The sequence below is a fragment of the Dama dama genome, chromosome 12, assembly GCF_033118175.1.
Source record: "Dama dama isolate Ldn47 chromosome 12, ASM3311817v1, whole genome shotgun sequence".
Lineage (NCBI taxonomy): Eukaryota > Metazoa > Chordata > Mammalia > Artiodactyla > Cervidae > Dama > Dama dama.
The window spans coordinates 4203510-4221868 of record NC_083692.1 but is presented as its reverse complement, the minus strand read 5'-3'; the positions used below and the strand labels follow the sequence as shown (position 1 = coordinate 4221868).

The window sequence follows — 18359 nt, the reverse complement described above, 5'->3', positions numbered from 1 at the left end:
TCATCTACACATGCTCTTTGGTGACTTAACAGGAATGAATCAGGAGTTGGAAGAAATCAGTCTGCATTAAGAAAGAACACAATTCTTTTTCAGGGTGAAAGACAAAACTCAAAGGGTGTTACTACACACAGTTGCATGAGGACAATTTTCCATTAGGGTAGATCCTGCCTCACCTGCTATGCCTTATAGTATCAAAACCCGTAACATGTGTAGGAAATGTAAACTGATAGAGCATTAGCATTCCTGATAGAAATGTTAAGGATTAGCTAATTCTTCTATTTCATTTTCTATTTCTACCACACAAGTTTGTACTTCTGGATTTTCAAAATTATTAGCATATTTTCACTCATAAATGTTTTCAGGAGTAAAATTTTGGCACACATTTCTAAGTTAGAAACTTGAGAAAGAATGAACTAAAGAGTTTCATAGAAAAATAACTGCCTTAGGTTCAACAAATATATTTCAAAGAAATAAAATATAAAATATATGGACTGCGTTAAATTAACTACAACTAGCTTTTCTTTCTACAGGTTTGCTTTGTAATAAATTACTGAAAATACTGGTAATTATTCCACATCATAAAGTGCATATTATTTACTGATACTACTTATTTAGCTATAATTAAATTTTTTTTGCAAATATTAACATTAACAAGTATTTCCCTAAATAATTTAACAGTATTTTTCACCACTGTCAACTTTTGGCTCTTAGGTATTGAACTGATTGTATACAAAGGGGGGTAAAACACATTAACATTTAAAATTACCTGGACCAGAAGTGTTATTGGGCCACTTTTATCCACTTCTAGTATTTCACCATTCTTTGTGCCAACTAAAATATGACCATGTCCTAATGATATGGCACGTATAGATGGGTTATCTTCCAAGAGAAGACCTAAAATGTTAAATGGAGATGTTCTTCTAGGTATGAAGTTAATATAATACAAGGATGTATATACTGCCAGTGATAATATTTTGACAATGCAAATCATGTTACAAGGTTGCTTTCTCCTATATCTTAAATATTCTAATAAATGTACCACATTTTCCCCAATCATTCAATTTACTAACCCCAAAAGTGAGAACCACTTATATACTGCGATCCCATTATATATTATCCCAGATCCCCTACTACCAGTCTGACGACTGTTTTTTTTCCTTTTTTATTTGCCCCTCACCCACCTCCTGCCCATCTTAGGAGCATGCACAATATTCTGGTTAGTAATTTTAATTCAACTCAACTTAAGATGAATTCATTTATGTTTACTGTGCCCGCGACAGGCTTCAGAGATATACTGGTAAATATGACAGAGCCAAGAGCCTGCCCTCACAGAGCATACAATGAGGAAAACAGATCCTGTGTGAGGAACATATTGAACAGTGAAAAAAAGAGAATTAAGCCTTTTTTGAGGTGGGAGGAGATGGGAGTGTAAGGAATCATTCTAGAAGAAACGGTGTTTGAGATTTGAAAAATGAGTATGCGTGCGTATATGCTGTCATCTCCAACTCTTTGCAACCCCACGGACTCCTCTGGACCGCCAGGCTCCTCTGTCCATGGGATTTCCCAGACAAGAATACTGGAGTGGGTTGCCATTTCCTTCTCCAGGGGATCTTCCTGACTCAGGGATTGAACCCATGTCTCATGTGTCTCCTGCACTGGCAGGCGCATTCTTTGCCACTGTGTCACCTGGGAAGGTAACTGGAGGAGATGGGAGGGTGGGGAAAGGGGAAACTCTAGGACAAATGATGGCAGATAGCCAGGCCTGGAGGTCAGAGACAGAACGCTGCAGTGCCTTGATGCACTATGAGAAAGGTTAAAGGAAGGGTGAGAGAGGGAGGGTCAACAAAACTCTACAGCGAAACAAAAGGCCAAGTCTGAAAACAAATCCCTGACTGGTGGTAAATGTGACAGTCACATGGCGACTTACTTTGAAAAATTACAAATGTTAAAAACAACCATCTTGTATTTGTTTACATTTTACTATGTGTGTCACTGAGAATAGATTTTGAAAGGACAGCAATGATTCTGCGATCCAGGTAAGGAGCTTCTCTTTTTAATACTGAATGCTGATGCATGTCTGGTAAAGAAGGAAAACTGTACCCATGTGCTCCACCTCAGTGGTCACCATGTTAATGAGCAATTAATCTTTTTTCCAACAAATCCGCAAATCTCAAACCTTACCTTTAGATCCCGGGGCCAAAGCAGCTCTTTTTATAGCGTAGGTCTTGAGACATCTTTCAAAGGAGTCATCCCAGAGAGCGACTACCCCATCTTTCCCTCCAGTTACGAACCCCTATGAAAGTGAAAGGTTTAAATACATTAATAAAAATCTAAGTATTTTTAGAATAATCATCTTCCTTTATAAAGAAAAACTCTAGAGAAAACAAAATTTACAGCCAAAAATTGTAAAAGCCAAAAATTTACAGCCAAAATGTAAAAAACAAATAAACAAAGAATCCATTACATTTTTTAAACATCAACATGGAATCTGTAAAAATATTTACAGTGACACAAAACATTTTACTTTTAGACTAGGACTTTAAAAGCAGCTTCCAATCTGGAACCATAAAGTAGCTCTACCACCTTCACCTGGAGGCTTCATAATTCCATCCTTTAAAAAGCAGAGACAGTAATAATAGCTACCTCACAGGATATGGTGACAACATATAAAACACTTAAACAATTTTCAACACATAGTAAGTGATTAATAAATACTATTAATAAGTTAAAAATTTTTTTAATAGCAGACATATTCTATTCTGGGTTCAGGAGTTTGAACCCAGACCTTATTTTAGGTCAGGGAGACTCCAGCTCACATATCATTGGGTAGCTCAGCTAAGTAGAAAGGTAGTGCTCTTGTACTTGTGAAAATGTTCTGCATTCCATGGTCAACTACGTTTAATTCAGAATTTATTTAGGTGACTTACTTTTTCCAATGCATGCATACTGAACACTGGTCCATCATGTGCTTTAACTGTCTTTACAAGAAAGATGTCTCGCCAGATACACACGTCTCCTGTGGATGTTCCAGAAAAAGCCATCTCTTCAGTCCATCCATATACTGCAGACATCATTGTGTCATTTTTCCCCAGTGTGCCTATGTAGCCTTTTCTTCCAATCAATCCTCCCCCTGGTTCATAAAAAATATTATGAAAGTACCACTTTCAAAACGTGTAAAATACAAAGCCATAAAATTTCTTCTCTGCTGTTTTTCTTGTTTAAAGAGAAAGACACACAGCAGTCAGGGGAGTTAAACAGGAAAATACAGGTGCCTCAGTCAGTGAGCTGGACAACATCCTTCGTGGCTGAGGCAGCCATACCCAGGGGGGCATGAGGTCATAGTTTTTGGATAAACAAAAATATATACTCAAAGTCAGTTCAAATCCATCTTTTGATTAATTTTTAAGAAAATTATATATCACAGAGTTAATACAAAAAGTAATAAAAAAAACCCCGAAGAAACAGACGAAGGATTAATCTCAAAAATATACAAGCAACTCTGCAGCTCAATTCCAGAAAAATAAATGACCCAATCAAAAAATGGGCCAAAGATCTAAACAGACATTTCTCCAAAGAAGACATACAGATGGCTAACACATGAAAAGATGCTCAACGTCACTCACTATCAGAGAAATGCAAATCAAAACCACAATGAGGTACCATTACACGCCAGTCAGGATGGCTGCTATCCAAAAGTCTACAAGCAATAAATGCTGGAGAGGGTGTGGAGAAAAGGGAACCCTCTTACACTGTTGGTGGGAATGTAAACTAGTACAGCCGCTATGGAGAACAGTGTGGAGATTTCTTAAAAAACTGGAAATAGAACTGCCATATGACCCAGCAATCCCACTCCTAGGCACACACACCAAGGAAACCAGATCTGAAAGAGACACGTGCACCCCAATGTTCATCACAGCACTGTTTATAATAGCCAGGTCATGGAAGCAACCTAGATGCCCATCAGCAGATGAATGGATAAGAAAGCTGTGGCACATATACACCATGGAATATTACTCAGCCATAAAAAGAATACATATGAATCAGTTCTAATGAGATGGATGAAACTGGAGCCCATTATACAGAGTGAAGTAAGCCAGAAAGATAAACACCAATACAGTATACTAACACATATATATGGAATTTAGAAAGATGGTAACGATAACCCTATACGCAAAACAGAAAAAGAGACACAGCTGTATAGAACAGACCTTTGGACTCTGTGGGAGAAGGCGAGGGTGGGATGTTTCGAGAGAACAGCATCGAAACATGTATGTTATCAAGTGTGAAACAGATCACCAGCCCAGGTTGGATGCATGAGACAAGTGCTTGGGGCTGGTGCACTGGGAAGACCCAGAGGGATGGGATGGGGAGGGAGGTGGGAGTGGGTATCAGGATGGGGAACACAGGTAAATCCATGGCTGATTCATGTCAATGTATGGCAAAAACCACTACAATATTGTAAAATAATTGGCCTCCAACTAATAAAAATAAATGAAAAAAAAACCCCTCAGAAAATACCCATATAAATACATTCAACTGATATATGACAAAGGGACAAAGAGAATCAAAATATTATATCATTAAAGTTACAAGATGACTGCATCTTCTTAAAACTAACACTCTATATTATGTGTTATCAATCTTACTAATCAAAGTTTAAAATTATAAATCAATATGTATTTCTTGTTATTGATTAGACTACATAAACCTTCAGTTAAAAATACTGTTAATCAGCTATACCCTAATACAAAATAAAAAGTTAATAAAAGAGATTAAAAAAAAATAATAAAAAAGTACAACAAACTCTTCTATATCCATTATCAACTTACACAAAATTACTACAACAACCAAAATGTACGCTAATCCCATCTCCTTTCTTCACCGCTCCTACTATTCTGAGTGTGACGATGATTATTCTCATACATTCCTTTACACATATTTTACTACTTATTTATGCATTCTTAGGTAATATATCTTTTTTCATGTTTAAAATTTTCCATAAATATCATCCTATATGTCTTCTTTTGAAACCTACTCTTTTTACCAACGATTTGCAATGGAGTTTTACCCCTAGAAACCTCATTTTCATAACTATATAGCATTCCATCATAACATTTTATATTCCATATAACATTTTCCTATTAATGGGGACTGAATAAAGCTGTTTCCAAGATTTGGTTATTGAAAACAAAGCTGCTCTAAACATTCTTGCAATGGCCTTTTCTATAAAAGTGCAAGAGTTTCTCTAGGATTGCTTAGGAATGGTCATAGAGTATCTGCAAAAGAACAGCAAAGAGATGAGAGCTTCTCTGCTGCCACACTATCCTCTAAAGTTGATGTAACAATGTATAGTCCCACTAGTGGTGAAGAGAGTTCCTGTGCCTCCTCACCTTTCAACAACACTTGGTCCTTATTGGTCATTCATTACCTATTGATTATGTTCTGCCCATTTTTCCAAATGAAAAATACTATGCACTTGCAAGGGCAGTTAAAGTCAAGTGGTGAGGGGGAGAAAACAGATTACACTTCTCTCAAAAGAAGGAGAAGATAAAGAGCAAATTTAAAGTGTAAAGAGGGACTTCCCTGGTGGTCCAGTGGTTAAGACTGCACTCCAAATGCAGGTGGCCTGGGTATGATGCCTGGTCAGGGAACTAGAGCCTGCATGCTGCAACTAAGATCTGGTGCAACCACATAAATTAAAAAACAAACAAAAACAGTGTATGAAGTGTAAGTAACTATTTGGACATGTTTTAGTACGTAGATTAGAAGAGAAATTGATTAGCAACCAGAGGGTAGAGCTCAAAGAGGGTTCCTGTTTTATTTAAGATGGAGCAATTACACCACAAGTGTATGCTAAAGGGAAAGAGCAGAGAGGGAAACTGATGATACGGGAGAGAAAGCAAAGGAGAGCTGGAGCCATGGGTGAGAGACAGGATCTAGTGCGCACATGGAAAGGACTGGCTTTCACTAGAGCACACTTGTCCATTCAGGGCAGGGCCAGCAAGCTATGGGCTACAGGGCAAATCCTGCCACCACCTGCTTTTGAATGGTGCCCAGGGGAGCACAGCTGCAGGGATGATGTCTGTCCTGCTCTGCTCCCCGAGCCTGCCTCCTTAACTTTTGGCTGCCAACTAGCAACTGCCGTGGCCCTGAGTGGGTCACATCTGTGAGCTGAGAACTTGACTCCAGCAACCGCTGGGCCCTTAGCAGTGAAATCACAGTCCCAGAATGACCTTGCCTCTGGGCGTCTGCCCAATCTGAGAAGGCAGTGCTCTCCAGAAGAAGACACACGAGCAACACTGTCACCAGGTCAGGGTGAGGCTGACCACGGTCCCTCCAGCCCAACCTGCCAGTCCTGTTCGCCATCGGGCTTGCAGGGAATGTCTCTAGCTGATGGCAACTGGGTCCAAACTGGGTAAGGTAACTCACCTGGGTAGGAGTTTTCTCTCTTGTCCTGTAAGTTCCTACATCATATTCTTGATTTTTGTCTCTGGGTCTGAAAAGTCTAAAATATTTACTATTTGGCCAGTTACAGTATTTTCCACCTCTGCTTTAGATGATCGTGACTGAGATTCCTGATACACACAGCACAGAATGTCCGTACTGTACAAGCTCATGTCACTGCTGCATTTAGAAACTCCCAGTGGCCGGCCCCACCAGCCATGGAAGACAGTTCAAACTCCTTAGAGTAAACTTCTCTAAGACTGTGTCTGGGACAGGAGGTAAGAAGCCCTTTCAGTTTCAGTCCTAAGTCATCTTTAACTTCGTTTACACAAAGCTATGCATTTAGAAGATAGTCAGATAGCATTTATTCAGATTAATAAAGTGGTTTACTTATTTTCCAGTTGACTAGTGAACTCTGAATCAGAACCCCAAAAGTGAGGAATGCTGAAATGCACCAAAATTTTAACATTGATCCTTTCGTGGTTCAGTTTCAGGTCTACTTTATGTCTAATCAAAATTAAGGAAAAACCATATTCAATTGCAAGTCTTTTCATTTTAAATATATGCCTTAAGTCTCTTATTTCCAACAAATTTATAGTTTAATTTTTTTCAATACTGCAATAATAACCATTACTTGCCTTGCTGGGTATTTGCAATTCCAAGTTACTAAGACACTCAAAAGTTTTGTTTAAACATATGGGAATGAAAATTACAAATGTGAAAATACTTTTCACTTTGCAAATGTATTAATAGAACACTATGATACAGTGAATTTGTGATAAAATATTAAATTCAAATCTGAAAATAGATTCATGTTCAAAGTAGTTAACAATTTGAAAGCTAATTCAACCTGGGAAGTATCTTCACCAAGCCCATTCTTTTCTAACCTATGCTTCACTCCTCTCTATAACTTCACATTTTATCCGAAAAGTTTAAGTGTACTGAGACTTTGTCAAAGTGCTGGAACTTATAAGTACACTATATGATTTGGAAAAGAGACTTTTTAATTTTAAAATGTGAACTTCTACCGTCAATAATTTACTAAATTATTAATTGCTGGAACTTATAAGTACACTATATGATTTGGAAAAGAGACTTTTTAATTTTAAAATGTGAATTTCTACCGTCAATAATTTACTAAATTATTAAGGTAATAAAAGATTCTATTTCTATATCATTTTATAGCACAGAAACAATCTTGAGAAAATTTTTCATTTTCAGTTAGGACTACAAAACATGTCTTTAACAGAAGAAGGAAGTCTGGACATCACTTAATTTCATAAATTACATTCTTTTGCAAATATGAACACTCTATCAGTGCAGTCAATAAATGATGATAAAATATTTGTTTAAAATATATCAAGAAAACTGTGGATTGTTTTTTAAAATAAACTTTTCATTTTGGATAATTTTAGATTTTCATAAAAGATGCAAAGATAACACAAAGTCCTCATATACTTCTCACCCACCTAGTTTCCCATAACATTAACATCTTAATATACTGTAGACTACTTGTCAAAACTGAAAAACCAACATTTTTGATACGTTACTACTGACTGAACTCCAGACTTCAATACCACATTGCACTTAATCAAATCACTTTCAAAAGTAACAGTTACTTAAAATTTCAAAGGAACAAAAAAGAAGCACTTCCTTACCTGCTCTACGCCAAAATTTTATGTGTTTAATTCCAGCTGTCATTAATTTATCAGGCACGTACGGATTCATTTTTACAACAAAAATCTTATCTTTACTTCCTCTGAAATAAATACAGAAATGTTTAATGCCAAAGATAAATTTCTCCTGTAATAACCTTTTGCCTAGTCCATACCCTATCTTTTTACTCCATTACTAAATGCTTGGCCCACTAGGTTTGGGCTATGTAATCATGCTTTTGTACATTTGTTATTCTGTCATTATTTTAATTTACTAACTCTTCTCAACAGAATCTTAAAAGACAGGAACAGTGAGAACTGCACTTTGGATGGCATCTACTATAGTACTGTGTAGAGAAAATGTCATTTGTGGCATAAATGAGTTAAAGAAAAAATTTTTTATATTACTCAGTTATAGTTTAATATAATCTTTTTTTTAAAAAAAAAAGTGCTCTTTTTAAAAAATATGGAACACTTCACGAATTTGCGTGTCATCCTTGCGCAGGGGCCATGCTAATCTTCTCTGTATCGTTCCAATTTTAGTATATGTGCTGCCGAAGGGAGCACTTAATATAATCTTTACAAAGTCCTCTTAAACTGTCTTTCATCTGTGTACTGTTTATATAGTGTGAGAAAAGCATTTATCTGTATTTTAAAAATGCTTTATGTGTCACTTTAGGGAACAGGAAGTTAAAAAATAGTCTCTCACACTATTTCCTCCTTTAAAGCAATTGTTAATATTTTTACTATTACAGAAATACTAATGCTCACTGTAGAAATTCAGGAAATGAAAACTACAACAGAAAACAATCTATCGCTTCTTTGTGATATGTGTATACATATCTCCTGTCACTCAAATACAGGAGCATTTTATGTTTTCAAATGACTACAGAATAGTGAAATTCACTCTACCTACCCGTAAGTGGGTATTTTAGATAACAGCTACTTCCAATATCATATTATAGTTACAGTAATAAGCGTGTTCACAAAGGATAAGCCTACAAGTGAATTCTGCAATCATCTGTCTTTCTACCACAAGCACGCCATTTGTTCAGTGGGAACACAGGCAGCGGCAATCGCAGCCGTGGCGTGTTCCCTTGGTCTCAGCGCTGCTATAACCCAAGGAACTCGCAGCCCGCGGGCACCCCGGCCGCCGCCTGCTGGCCGCGCCCCGCCTACCGTGTGACTGACAGCCGCTCGCCTCTCTTCCAGTCCCACAGCACCACAGTGTGGCCGTCATCCAGCCCGGCGGAGGCCAGGCGCCTCCCGTCCGCTGTGAGAATAACCAGCAAACAGACTGACCGTCAACGCCCAGACGATAAAAACAGTGCGCATTCTGTCACCACAGTGCCATGCTTAAAACGTTATAAAGTAACGTTCAATGGTAGACATGCATACAGCTGGGCTTTCCTGGTGGTTCAGGAGTAAAGAATCCCCCTGCCAATGCAGAAGACTTGGGTTTAATCCCTAGGTTGGGAAGACCCCCCTGGAGGACGAAGTGGCAACCTCCTCCAACATTCCTGCCTGGGAAATCTCATGGACAGACAAGACTGGTGGGCTGCAGTCCATGGGGTCACAAGAGAGTTGCTCATGACTTGGCGACTAAACACCACCACAATGCACATGGCTATGAAAAACGCAGAATTCATTAGGGGGAAGAATAGGTTCTCAGTGCATCTATCTGCTGACTTTTTCTCTGACCTCATTTACCTCACCTATCTATCAGCCTGGGGTAGGGAAAAGGAGGAAGATAAGAAAAGTGGAAAAAAGATATTTAAAAGATGAGAAGGAAAGAGAAAACTAAGAAAGAAGGAAGAAATGATACACACCAATGAAATTCACCATAGGAACTCTATTGTGATAAAAGAAGTCATAGGGATTATAAAAAGTTAGTCAGATAAAAAAGATATAGGTTACAACTTCCCACATAGCTCAGTCAGTTAAGAACCTGCCTGTGATGCAGGAGACCTGGGTTTGATTCCTAGGTTGGGAAGATCCCCTGGAGAAGGAAATGGCAACCTACTCCAGTGTTCTTGCCTGGAGAACCCCATGGACAGAGGAGCCTGGCGGGCTACAGTCCATGGGGTTGCAAGAGTTGGACATGACTTAGTGACTAAACCCCCACCACAACTACATATTGCCATTAATATGACTGTTGTGAAAAAAAATGACCGTAGTGAAGATCAATTATTTTAGTTGTCACTACTATCAAGTAACAAGTAATGGATATTAGACAAGCGACTGAGCTAAGTCAGTCACACTGGCAGGTGTGCATGTGTTTAAAGCTGGAAAGATTCAGTCTGTAACAAAATGTTTGCCGCTCGGCCATACTTTCTGCAAACCTTAACTGGTTTGTTATGGCTCCCAGTGGTGTCTTTCTCGTTGACTCCGCTGTCATTCAGTCTCCTAACTTTTGGCAGATATGTGTAGGTGTAAATACATTCCCTCCCAGACTCTACTATGAATAACTCACCATCTCCTCAGACAGAGTAGCAGAAAGCACAAATTTACGTTTCTTAATATAAAATTGTCTATTAAAATTATTTCACCCCTCTTTCCCTACTGGTGTGCTGCAGTCCATGGGGTTGCAAAGAGTCTGACATGACTCAGGGACTGAACTGACCCCTCTTTCCAATCAACACTCTAGCCTTCATTGCAGATCTAAATGTAGTTGTTAAACTTTTATATATGTAGCAAAGACTTAACTTTGAGATCTAAACTTATTCTCATAAGACAGATTAGAACTGTCACTTCAAAGAAATGTTATAAAACAAGCATTTTAGTTTTCATCTCTTTCTTTCTTAGCTTTCACCCTGGTGATAGTGGTGGTTTAGTCACTAAGTCAAGTCTGACTCTAGCGATCCCATGGACTGTATCCCGCCAGGCTCCTCTGTCCATGGGATTCTCCAGGCAAGAAAGCTGGAGTGGGTTGCCATTTCCTTCTCCAGGGGATCTTCCCAACCTAGGAATCAAACCTGGGTCTCCTGCATCGCAGACTCTTAACCAACTGAGTTATGAAGACTACAAAACATTAAGGGAGATCAGGGTTTGCCCAAGTGGGACACACATACCACTAGTAGTATCTGAGATGTCTCCAGAGGTTATGTAGACAAACATCTTTTAATAAAAACATCTTTATAATAGTGGGTATTAAAATTATACTCATTAAATCATAATTATAAACCAGCTAGCAAACCCACACTTTCATAGTCTTGATAGGCTAGGACCACAGTATGCACACTTGATAACTGGTCTTTTTTTAAAATGCCAATCAGATAACTTTATTCCCTTATTTAAAGCTCCAGTGACCTCTCATACATTTAGAATGAAATTCACATTCTTTATGATGTGGCCCCTCTGCCTTCTTGATAGTCTCTCATGAAAGTCATTTTTAAATGACAAGTTTAGGCAACACTGATTAAGATAAAAATGCTGTGTACGGCCTCTGAATTTTGATCATTCTTATTGAGACAAAAATTTCCTTACCTGAGAAATCAACAGCACAGACACCATACTGGTGGTAGCCCTTTAATATCGACAATGGTTTAGTGGTCTCCGTGTCCCATATGTGAATTGAGGGATCCCTACCTACCTAAAATAGAAAGAATGATAAAAGTCATTTTATGCAATTAAACCATTTATTTCCATACCTACAAAAGGAAATAAAACAAGATTTTTACAACTTTTGTCATATTTGCTATAGATATCAAGTAAAGAATATAAAGATTATGCAACCAACATTTTTCCCAGATGTTTGTTGGAAAGCTAGTGAGACTAGGCTCAGTGTTTGTAGGAAGGTTCTAGAACTATGTAGCTCCTAAACCTTACCCTCTACTTCATCAATAGAGATGATGCTTCCTGAGCACCTACTATTGGCAGCGTAAGCAACCCAGTGTATGCTGTGTGCTAAGAACAATTAGATAAATTTTGCAAACTCACAGGGAAAACGAGATCCTTTCTGCTAAAATAAAAACATCTGGTAATATGTGCTTAACGAGGATGAAAGGCTGTAGAGAAAATCTTCATGGAAATTATGTTACTTGTCCTGGGCCTTCAAAAAGTGTAGGTCTTGGACAAAAAGAGAAGCAAGCAAGCACATTCCAGGCTAAGATAATGGTACAAACAAAGATGCAGAGAGGTTAAGGCACCAGGCAGGTTAACAGGACTTAAATTTTAATTATTCCTTTGGATGAAAGTAATCACTTTCTCTATACAGATTAAGATATATTACATAATAACTTTGTCTATAAAGGCAACTCCTGAAATAACAGGGCTGCCAATTATTGATTTTAAGGTTAGTTTTATACAAATATGTAACAAAAAACAATACTGTGATCAGTCAACACTTCACTAAGTTATTAAACTTTCCTCTGTCCTGACATTTCCCTACAGATCTACTATTTTCCACATAAGCTGGAATTCTACATCACCATTTTGAGTTACTTCTGGTTTTGGTTTCTCCCAGGTGATATGAATTGCTCCTGTTAATGGCGTAGATTGCCATTCCCTTCTCCAGGGGAATCTTCCCAACCCAGGGATAGAACCCAGGTCTCCTGCACTGCAGGCAGATTCTTTACCCTCTGAGCCACCAGGGAAACCTGGTCTTTTTGTTAGAGTCCCAGCTAAAAGTCTAGGATAAAAAAAAAAAAGTCTAGGATAGGAAGAGGTAAGGTTTTCCTCCTCTACATTGGCTATCCAGTGGGCATCCTGACTTTTAATTTAATTTGGCCCAAATTCCCTAAAATGCCAGAATCATGGTAGTAAATGACCAGTTTTTACAGTCTTATTCCAGGAGCGTCAGAATAATGTCCAAACTCCTTCCTACAGCACAGCAGGTGATCCCTGCTACACACAACAGGCACATAATTGTGTGTTAAGAGGAACCTTGACATAAACTAACAGTGAAGATAAATGGTGCCCCTGAGACATCCACTAACCCATTTAATTAGTTCTTCCACTCATGTCCACCAAGAACTCTCAGATTTGAACTTTAGGGTGCTCACAGGTATTTAAAGAAGCTATGTTTTATTTCAGCTTTTTTTTCTTTCTGCTCGACTGTTATACAACATAACAGAAAACCTTCCCCAGCCTCCCCTCTGTCAGGTAAACTACTAAGTTCAAATGGCATCATCTCTATGAGGGTTTCCCTAATTCCATTAGGCACGATTAATCAGTCCCTTATTACATTTCAAGAGGGCTTTATACACATCTCCACCGCAGTGGTTCTCAGCAGGGGTGACCTTTGCCTTCCAAATGCTGTCTGGAGATATTTCTGTTTGTCACAGTGGGGAGGGTAGTGTCACTGGCATCTACTGCACAGAGGTCAGAGATGGCGCTAAACATCGTACAAGGGACAGGATTCCACCGTACACAAAAATCCAATTATTTTTACAACAAAAATTTATCTGGCCCCAAATGTCAACAGTGCCAAGGTAAGAAGCCCCGATCTACACTTGTGACCTTGCATCAGAATTCTCTTGCATGTCTGCTTGTCCTCACAGAGCATGAATGTTTTACCATGGCAAGAAGATGTTCTATTTACATTCCCAGAGTTCTTCCTGGCACACAGCACATGCTCTATGAGTGTTTTTGAATGAATGGAAGAAATGGGGAAGAAAAGGAGGAAGGGGAGAAATAAACAAGTGAGGGGAGATGCAAACACAGGGAGGAAAGATGGGAGAAAGAAAGAGTTTTCTCTCTTTTCAAGGAAGCTACCTGGGATGATGCAAGTTGCCTGCCCCTACCCTCAATATATCCCAGAAGGTATCCTTAACCCAGTGTTCAAAGCCAGACAGACTAAGGATGTTGGGTTTTACCACTTATTAGATGAGAGATCTTTGAGGAAATCATGTATTTTCCTTAAACCTAAAATTCCTCATTTATAAGCTGGGGGGAAATGGTTTCACTCTCACATAGGTGAGGTGAGAATAAAGCAAATATACATTAAGAAATTAGTAAAGTGCTTACACAGAGTAAAGTGCTTAGACAACAGTGAGAATTTATAAGTATACCCCTTCCTTTCCTTCTCTAAGAATAAACATATAAAGAGGTGTATCAGTTATGACTTTTCTCTGTGTTTTCTACTTTGGTAAACCTGAACATGTTACTATCATGATAGAAAAATAAAAACACAGTCGTCCTATTTGTTACAGAACATTTCTTAGATAATTTATTTTAGATAATTAAAAAACCAGACTTCTTAACTTCATGTTTTTTATAATGTTTACTCACAAATTAAAAAAAATATATTATTCTGACAGAAGTGAAGCCAGAGCTTACAGTTCAAAATTCAAATTATAATAATAAGTAAAACAATAAAACTCTAAGGAAAACTATAATAAAGAATTTTCATTTGTAACATGAAAATAAAACCCCATTCTAAAGAATTCATTTCCAACTACAGAAGGAAAACAATGGGCTGAGCTGACCCTAACCCAAACACGGTCTGCCCGCGCTAACCCGTCACACAGCCCTTCAGAGCCCCACCTGGCCCGTCGCCACCAGGTCTCTCACAGGATGCACGGCCAGGCAGAGGACGTCGTCGTCGTGACCCAGGTAAAAGCGCTGTGTGTTCTGCTGCCGGTTATAAACGACTCCCACCGCTGCCACGTGGTACACGATCTCACCAGTTTGAGTGTAAAACAGATTACTTCGGCAGTCATAACCTCTGTAACTAAATATAGAAAACACATAACATGAACTTTGGTCTCTCACTGGTAAATATGGACTATACAGAGCACATTCAATCTCCAGTTTGATAAGATACTGAATAATTTTAAAAAATACAAACATCTCAGATCCCAAAACTTTTGTGAACTGCTCTGATTACAGACAGCTAAATCCAAGCTACAATACTCAGTGAAAAATAGTACAGAAAAGTGTATATTGTACATTACTATTTGCATAACTATAAATACTAAATTTATGTATTATAAAGCAAAAAGTTGCTTTTTTACAAGTGAAAGGGTATAGAAAAGAATGTACATTTGTATTCATTTGTATTCTACATAAATATTTCTGAAATTAAGTGAAAGTAATTCCCTTTGGGTAAGGCGGAATGATAGCTGGGAGGGCAGATGTAGGAAGAAGATCGTCAGAGTGTATCCTTTTATACACATTGTTGAACCATGAAAATATTATATATATATAAACAAAAATAAGTTTAAACTACAATTTAAAAATAATGTATACGTCCAGAAAAAAAGTAGCCAGGTCCTCTAAAAATGAGCAATATAATTCCATTTATAGGAACTTTCTTTGCACTTCAAAGAAACCCAATCCATAAAACTTAAGTGAAGAGAAATATTGCCTATTTTAGTCATTTGCAGCAACAGGGATGGACCTAAAGACTGCCACACTGAGTGACGCAAGTCAGAGAGGGAGAGACAGGTGTCACGTACTATCACTTATGTGTGGGATCTTAAAGCATGGTACAAATGAACTTATTCACAAAACAGAATAGAGTCACAGATGTAGAAAACACACTTGTGTTACCGGGGGGGAACTGAGGGGAGGAACTGAGAGATGGAGACGGACATACACACATCGCTGCACATAAAACAGACAGCTAATAAGGACGTACCGCATAACGCAGGGAACACTACCCAGCACTCTATCGAGGCCTACGGGGAAAGAACCTAAAAGCAGAGGAGATCATGCATGTGCGCAACTGGCCCGGCTTGCTGCACACCTGAGACTGACACACTGTGAACCAACCATGCTCCAGAAAAACAGCCAAACCCCAGATGCTCCCACTGCAGGGAAAAGCTTCTACTACGTAAGTCTGTTTCCAAATTCTTAAAAACCTTATGAGCCAGGTAAGATGATTACTAGGTGAAGGGAAGGAAAGAGTTGGCTTGGAGACTCTGCTGTCCCCGGATGAAACGTGAGCCCTGGATTGCCAGGTGTTCTCAGAGAACCCAGAAACAGTACTTTATTGAAACTAAGACACGAAGGCCAAACTGCTTAGGCTAAAACAAGCCACAGTATCATTCCAAATTAGACATATTAACGGGGGATGATAATCTCTTATATTTCACTTATTTTTTCTTGCTTTAAGATAGATCCATTTCTAGTTTGCATTCCCACCAACAGTGTAAGAGGGTTCCCTTTTCTCCACACCCTCTCCAGCATTTATTGCTTGTAGACTTTTGGATAGCAGCCATCCTGACTGGTGTGTAATGGTACCTCATTGTGGTTTTGATTTGCATTTCTCTAATAATGAGTGATGTTGAGCATCTTTTCATGTGTTTGTCAGCCATCTGTATGTCTTCTTTGGAGAAATGTCTGTTTAGTTCTTTGGCCCATTTTTTGATTGGGTCATTTATTTTTCTGGAATTGAGCTGCAGGAGTTGCTTGTATATTTTTGAGATTAATCCTTTGTCTGTTTCTTCATTTGCTATTATTTTCTCCCAATCTGAGGGCTGTCTTTTCACCTTACTTATAGTTTCCTTTGTAGTGCAAAAGCTTTTAAGTTTCATTAGGTCCCATTTGTTTAGTTTTGCTTTTATTTCCAATATTCTGGGAGGTGGGTCATAGAGGATCTTGCTTTGATTTATGTCGGAGAGTGTTTTGCCTATGTTCTCCTCTAGGAGTTTTATAGTTTCTGGTCTTACATTTAGATCTTTAATCCATTTTGAGTTTATTTTTGTGTATGGTGTTAGAATGCAAACTAGTACAGCCGCTATGGAAAACAGTGTGGAGATTTCTTAAAAAACTGGAAATAGAACTGCCATATGACCCAGCAATCCCACTTCTGGGCATACACACTGAGGAAACCAGAACTGAAAGAGACACGTGCACCCCAATGTTCATCGCAGCACTGTTTATAATAGCCAGGACATGGAAGCAACCTAGATGCCCATCAGCAGATGAATGGATAAGGAAGCTGTGGTACATATACACCATGGAATATTACTCAGCCATTAAAAAGAATTCATTTGAACCAGTCCTAACGAGATGGATGAAGCTGGAGCCCATTATACAGAGTGAAGTAAGCCAGAAAGATAAAGAACATTACAGCATACTGACACATGTATATGGAATTTAGAAAGGTGATAACGATAACCCTATATGCAGAACAGAAAAAGAGACACAGAAATACAGAACAGACTTTTGAACTTTGTGGGAGAATGTGAGGGTGGGATATTTCAAAAGAACAGCATGTATCCTATCTATGGTGAAACAGATCACCAGCCCAGGTGGGATGCACGAGACAAGTGCTCCGGCCTGGTGCACTGGGAAGACCCAGAGGAATCGGGTGGAGAGGGAGGTGGAAGGGGGGATCGGGATTGGGAATACATGTAAATCCATGGCTGATTCATATCAATGTATGACAAAACCCACTGGAAAAAAAAAAAAAATTAAAAAAAAAAAAAATGTAAACCTGAAAAAAAAAAAAAAAAAAAGATAGATCCATTTCTTATAAATACTAAATTTTCACAAGAAAATTAATTTTTTATTTAACAAGTATTTATATAATGCTTATTATGTGCCAGACAATACTCTAAGTCACCACGAGTACTGACTTATTCACTCCTCACCAGAACGCTATGAAGTCAAGTGCTGTTATCTCCATTTTACAGATGGTGAAACAGAAACATAGAGATTAAGTGACTTGCTCAAAGTCACACAGCCAGTAAATGTGAACCAAAACTCAAACACATAAATGAAAAGTAGTTGTTTTGTACCCGTGAACAAAGTGCAATCGAATACTATTTCCTGGAGCCCGCTCTCTTCTTTTAGAAGTACCACTTTTTTGTTTCTCTTTGTATTGTTCTTTAAGATGAGGTAGATCTTCTTTGTAAACCTTTAAATAATGTACATAAGTAGAAATATTCTTAGAATATAAATTAATAAAGGTGTTGTAGATTCCTAATGTAACTTTAGACATTGCAGTAACTATGATCACTAAACTTATTTTTAATAACTGTCTTAAATAGGAAGGTTCTTTATGAAATTTACTTCCTTGGAAAGACAAACTAATTTACATTTTCTAAGTATCACACTGACAGATACATATTTAGTTTCCGTGAAATTTTTATACTTCGTAAGAGAATATTTTAAAGGAAATCAATGTAAGTATACTGTGACAAAAAGCACATGTATTATATAATAAAACACAATACAGGCACAGTTAGTATATCAAGCACTTAATATAAATAACACTTTATACAACTATACTTTAACTCTTAAACAGGGAGACAGCCATACATTTCTTGGAAACTTACAAACCACGAAAGAGAACAATAGATGAGTAAA

General features: G+C 38.1%; 1 protein-coding gene and 1 non-coding gene across 7 annotated transcripts in view; both read right to left on the bottom strand.

The window, feature by feature from the left end:
* The window catches only part of EML5 (EMAP like 5), a 150664-nt gene that overhangs the window by 60279 nt on the left and 72026 nt on the right, over positions 1 to 18359 (bottom strand). For 5 of the 6 annotated variants that reach the window (XM_061156472.1, XM_061156474.1, XM_061156475.1 and 2 more), the window contains exons 13-20: positions 17789 to 17907; positions 14586 to 14772; positions 11586 to 11691; positions 9279 to 9372; positions 8103 to 8203; positions 2928 to 3130; positions 2182 to 2293; positions 767 to 894 (exon numbers count right to left, since the gene is read on the bottom strand). In XM_061156472.1, the coding sequence (XP_061012455.1) occupies positions 767 to 894; positions 2182 to 2293; positions 2928 to 3130; positions 8103 to 8203; positions 9279 to 9372; positions 11586 to 11691; positions 14586 to 14772; positions 17789 to 17907 (1050 nt within the window). The remainder of the gene's footprint in view (positions 1 to 766; positions 895 to 2181; positions 2294 to 2927; positions 3131 to 8102; positions 8204 to 9278; positions 9373 to 11585; positions 11692 to 14585; positions 14773 to 17788; positions 17908 to 18359) is intronic. The other variant, XM_061156473.1, reaches the window with a different exon arrangement.
* On the bottom strand, positions 8560 to 8666 carry LOC133067599 (U6 spliceosomal RNA). The gene has a single exon (XR_009695367.1). It is a non-coding gene; the product is annotated as a U6 spliceosomal RNA (small nuclear RNA).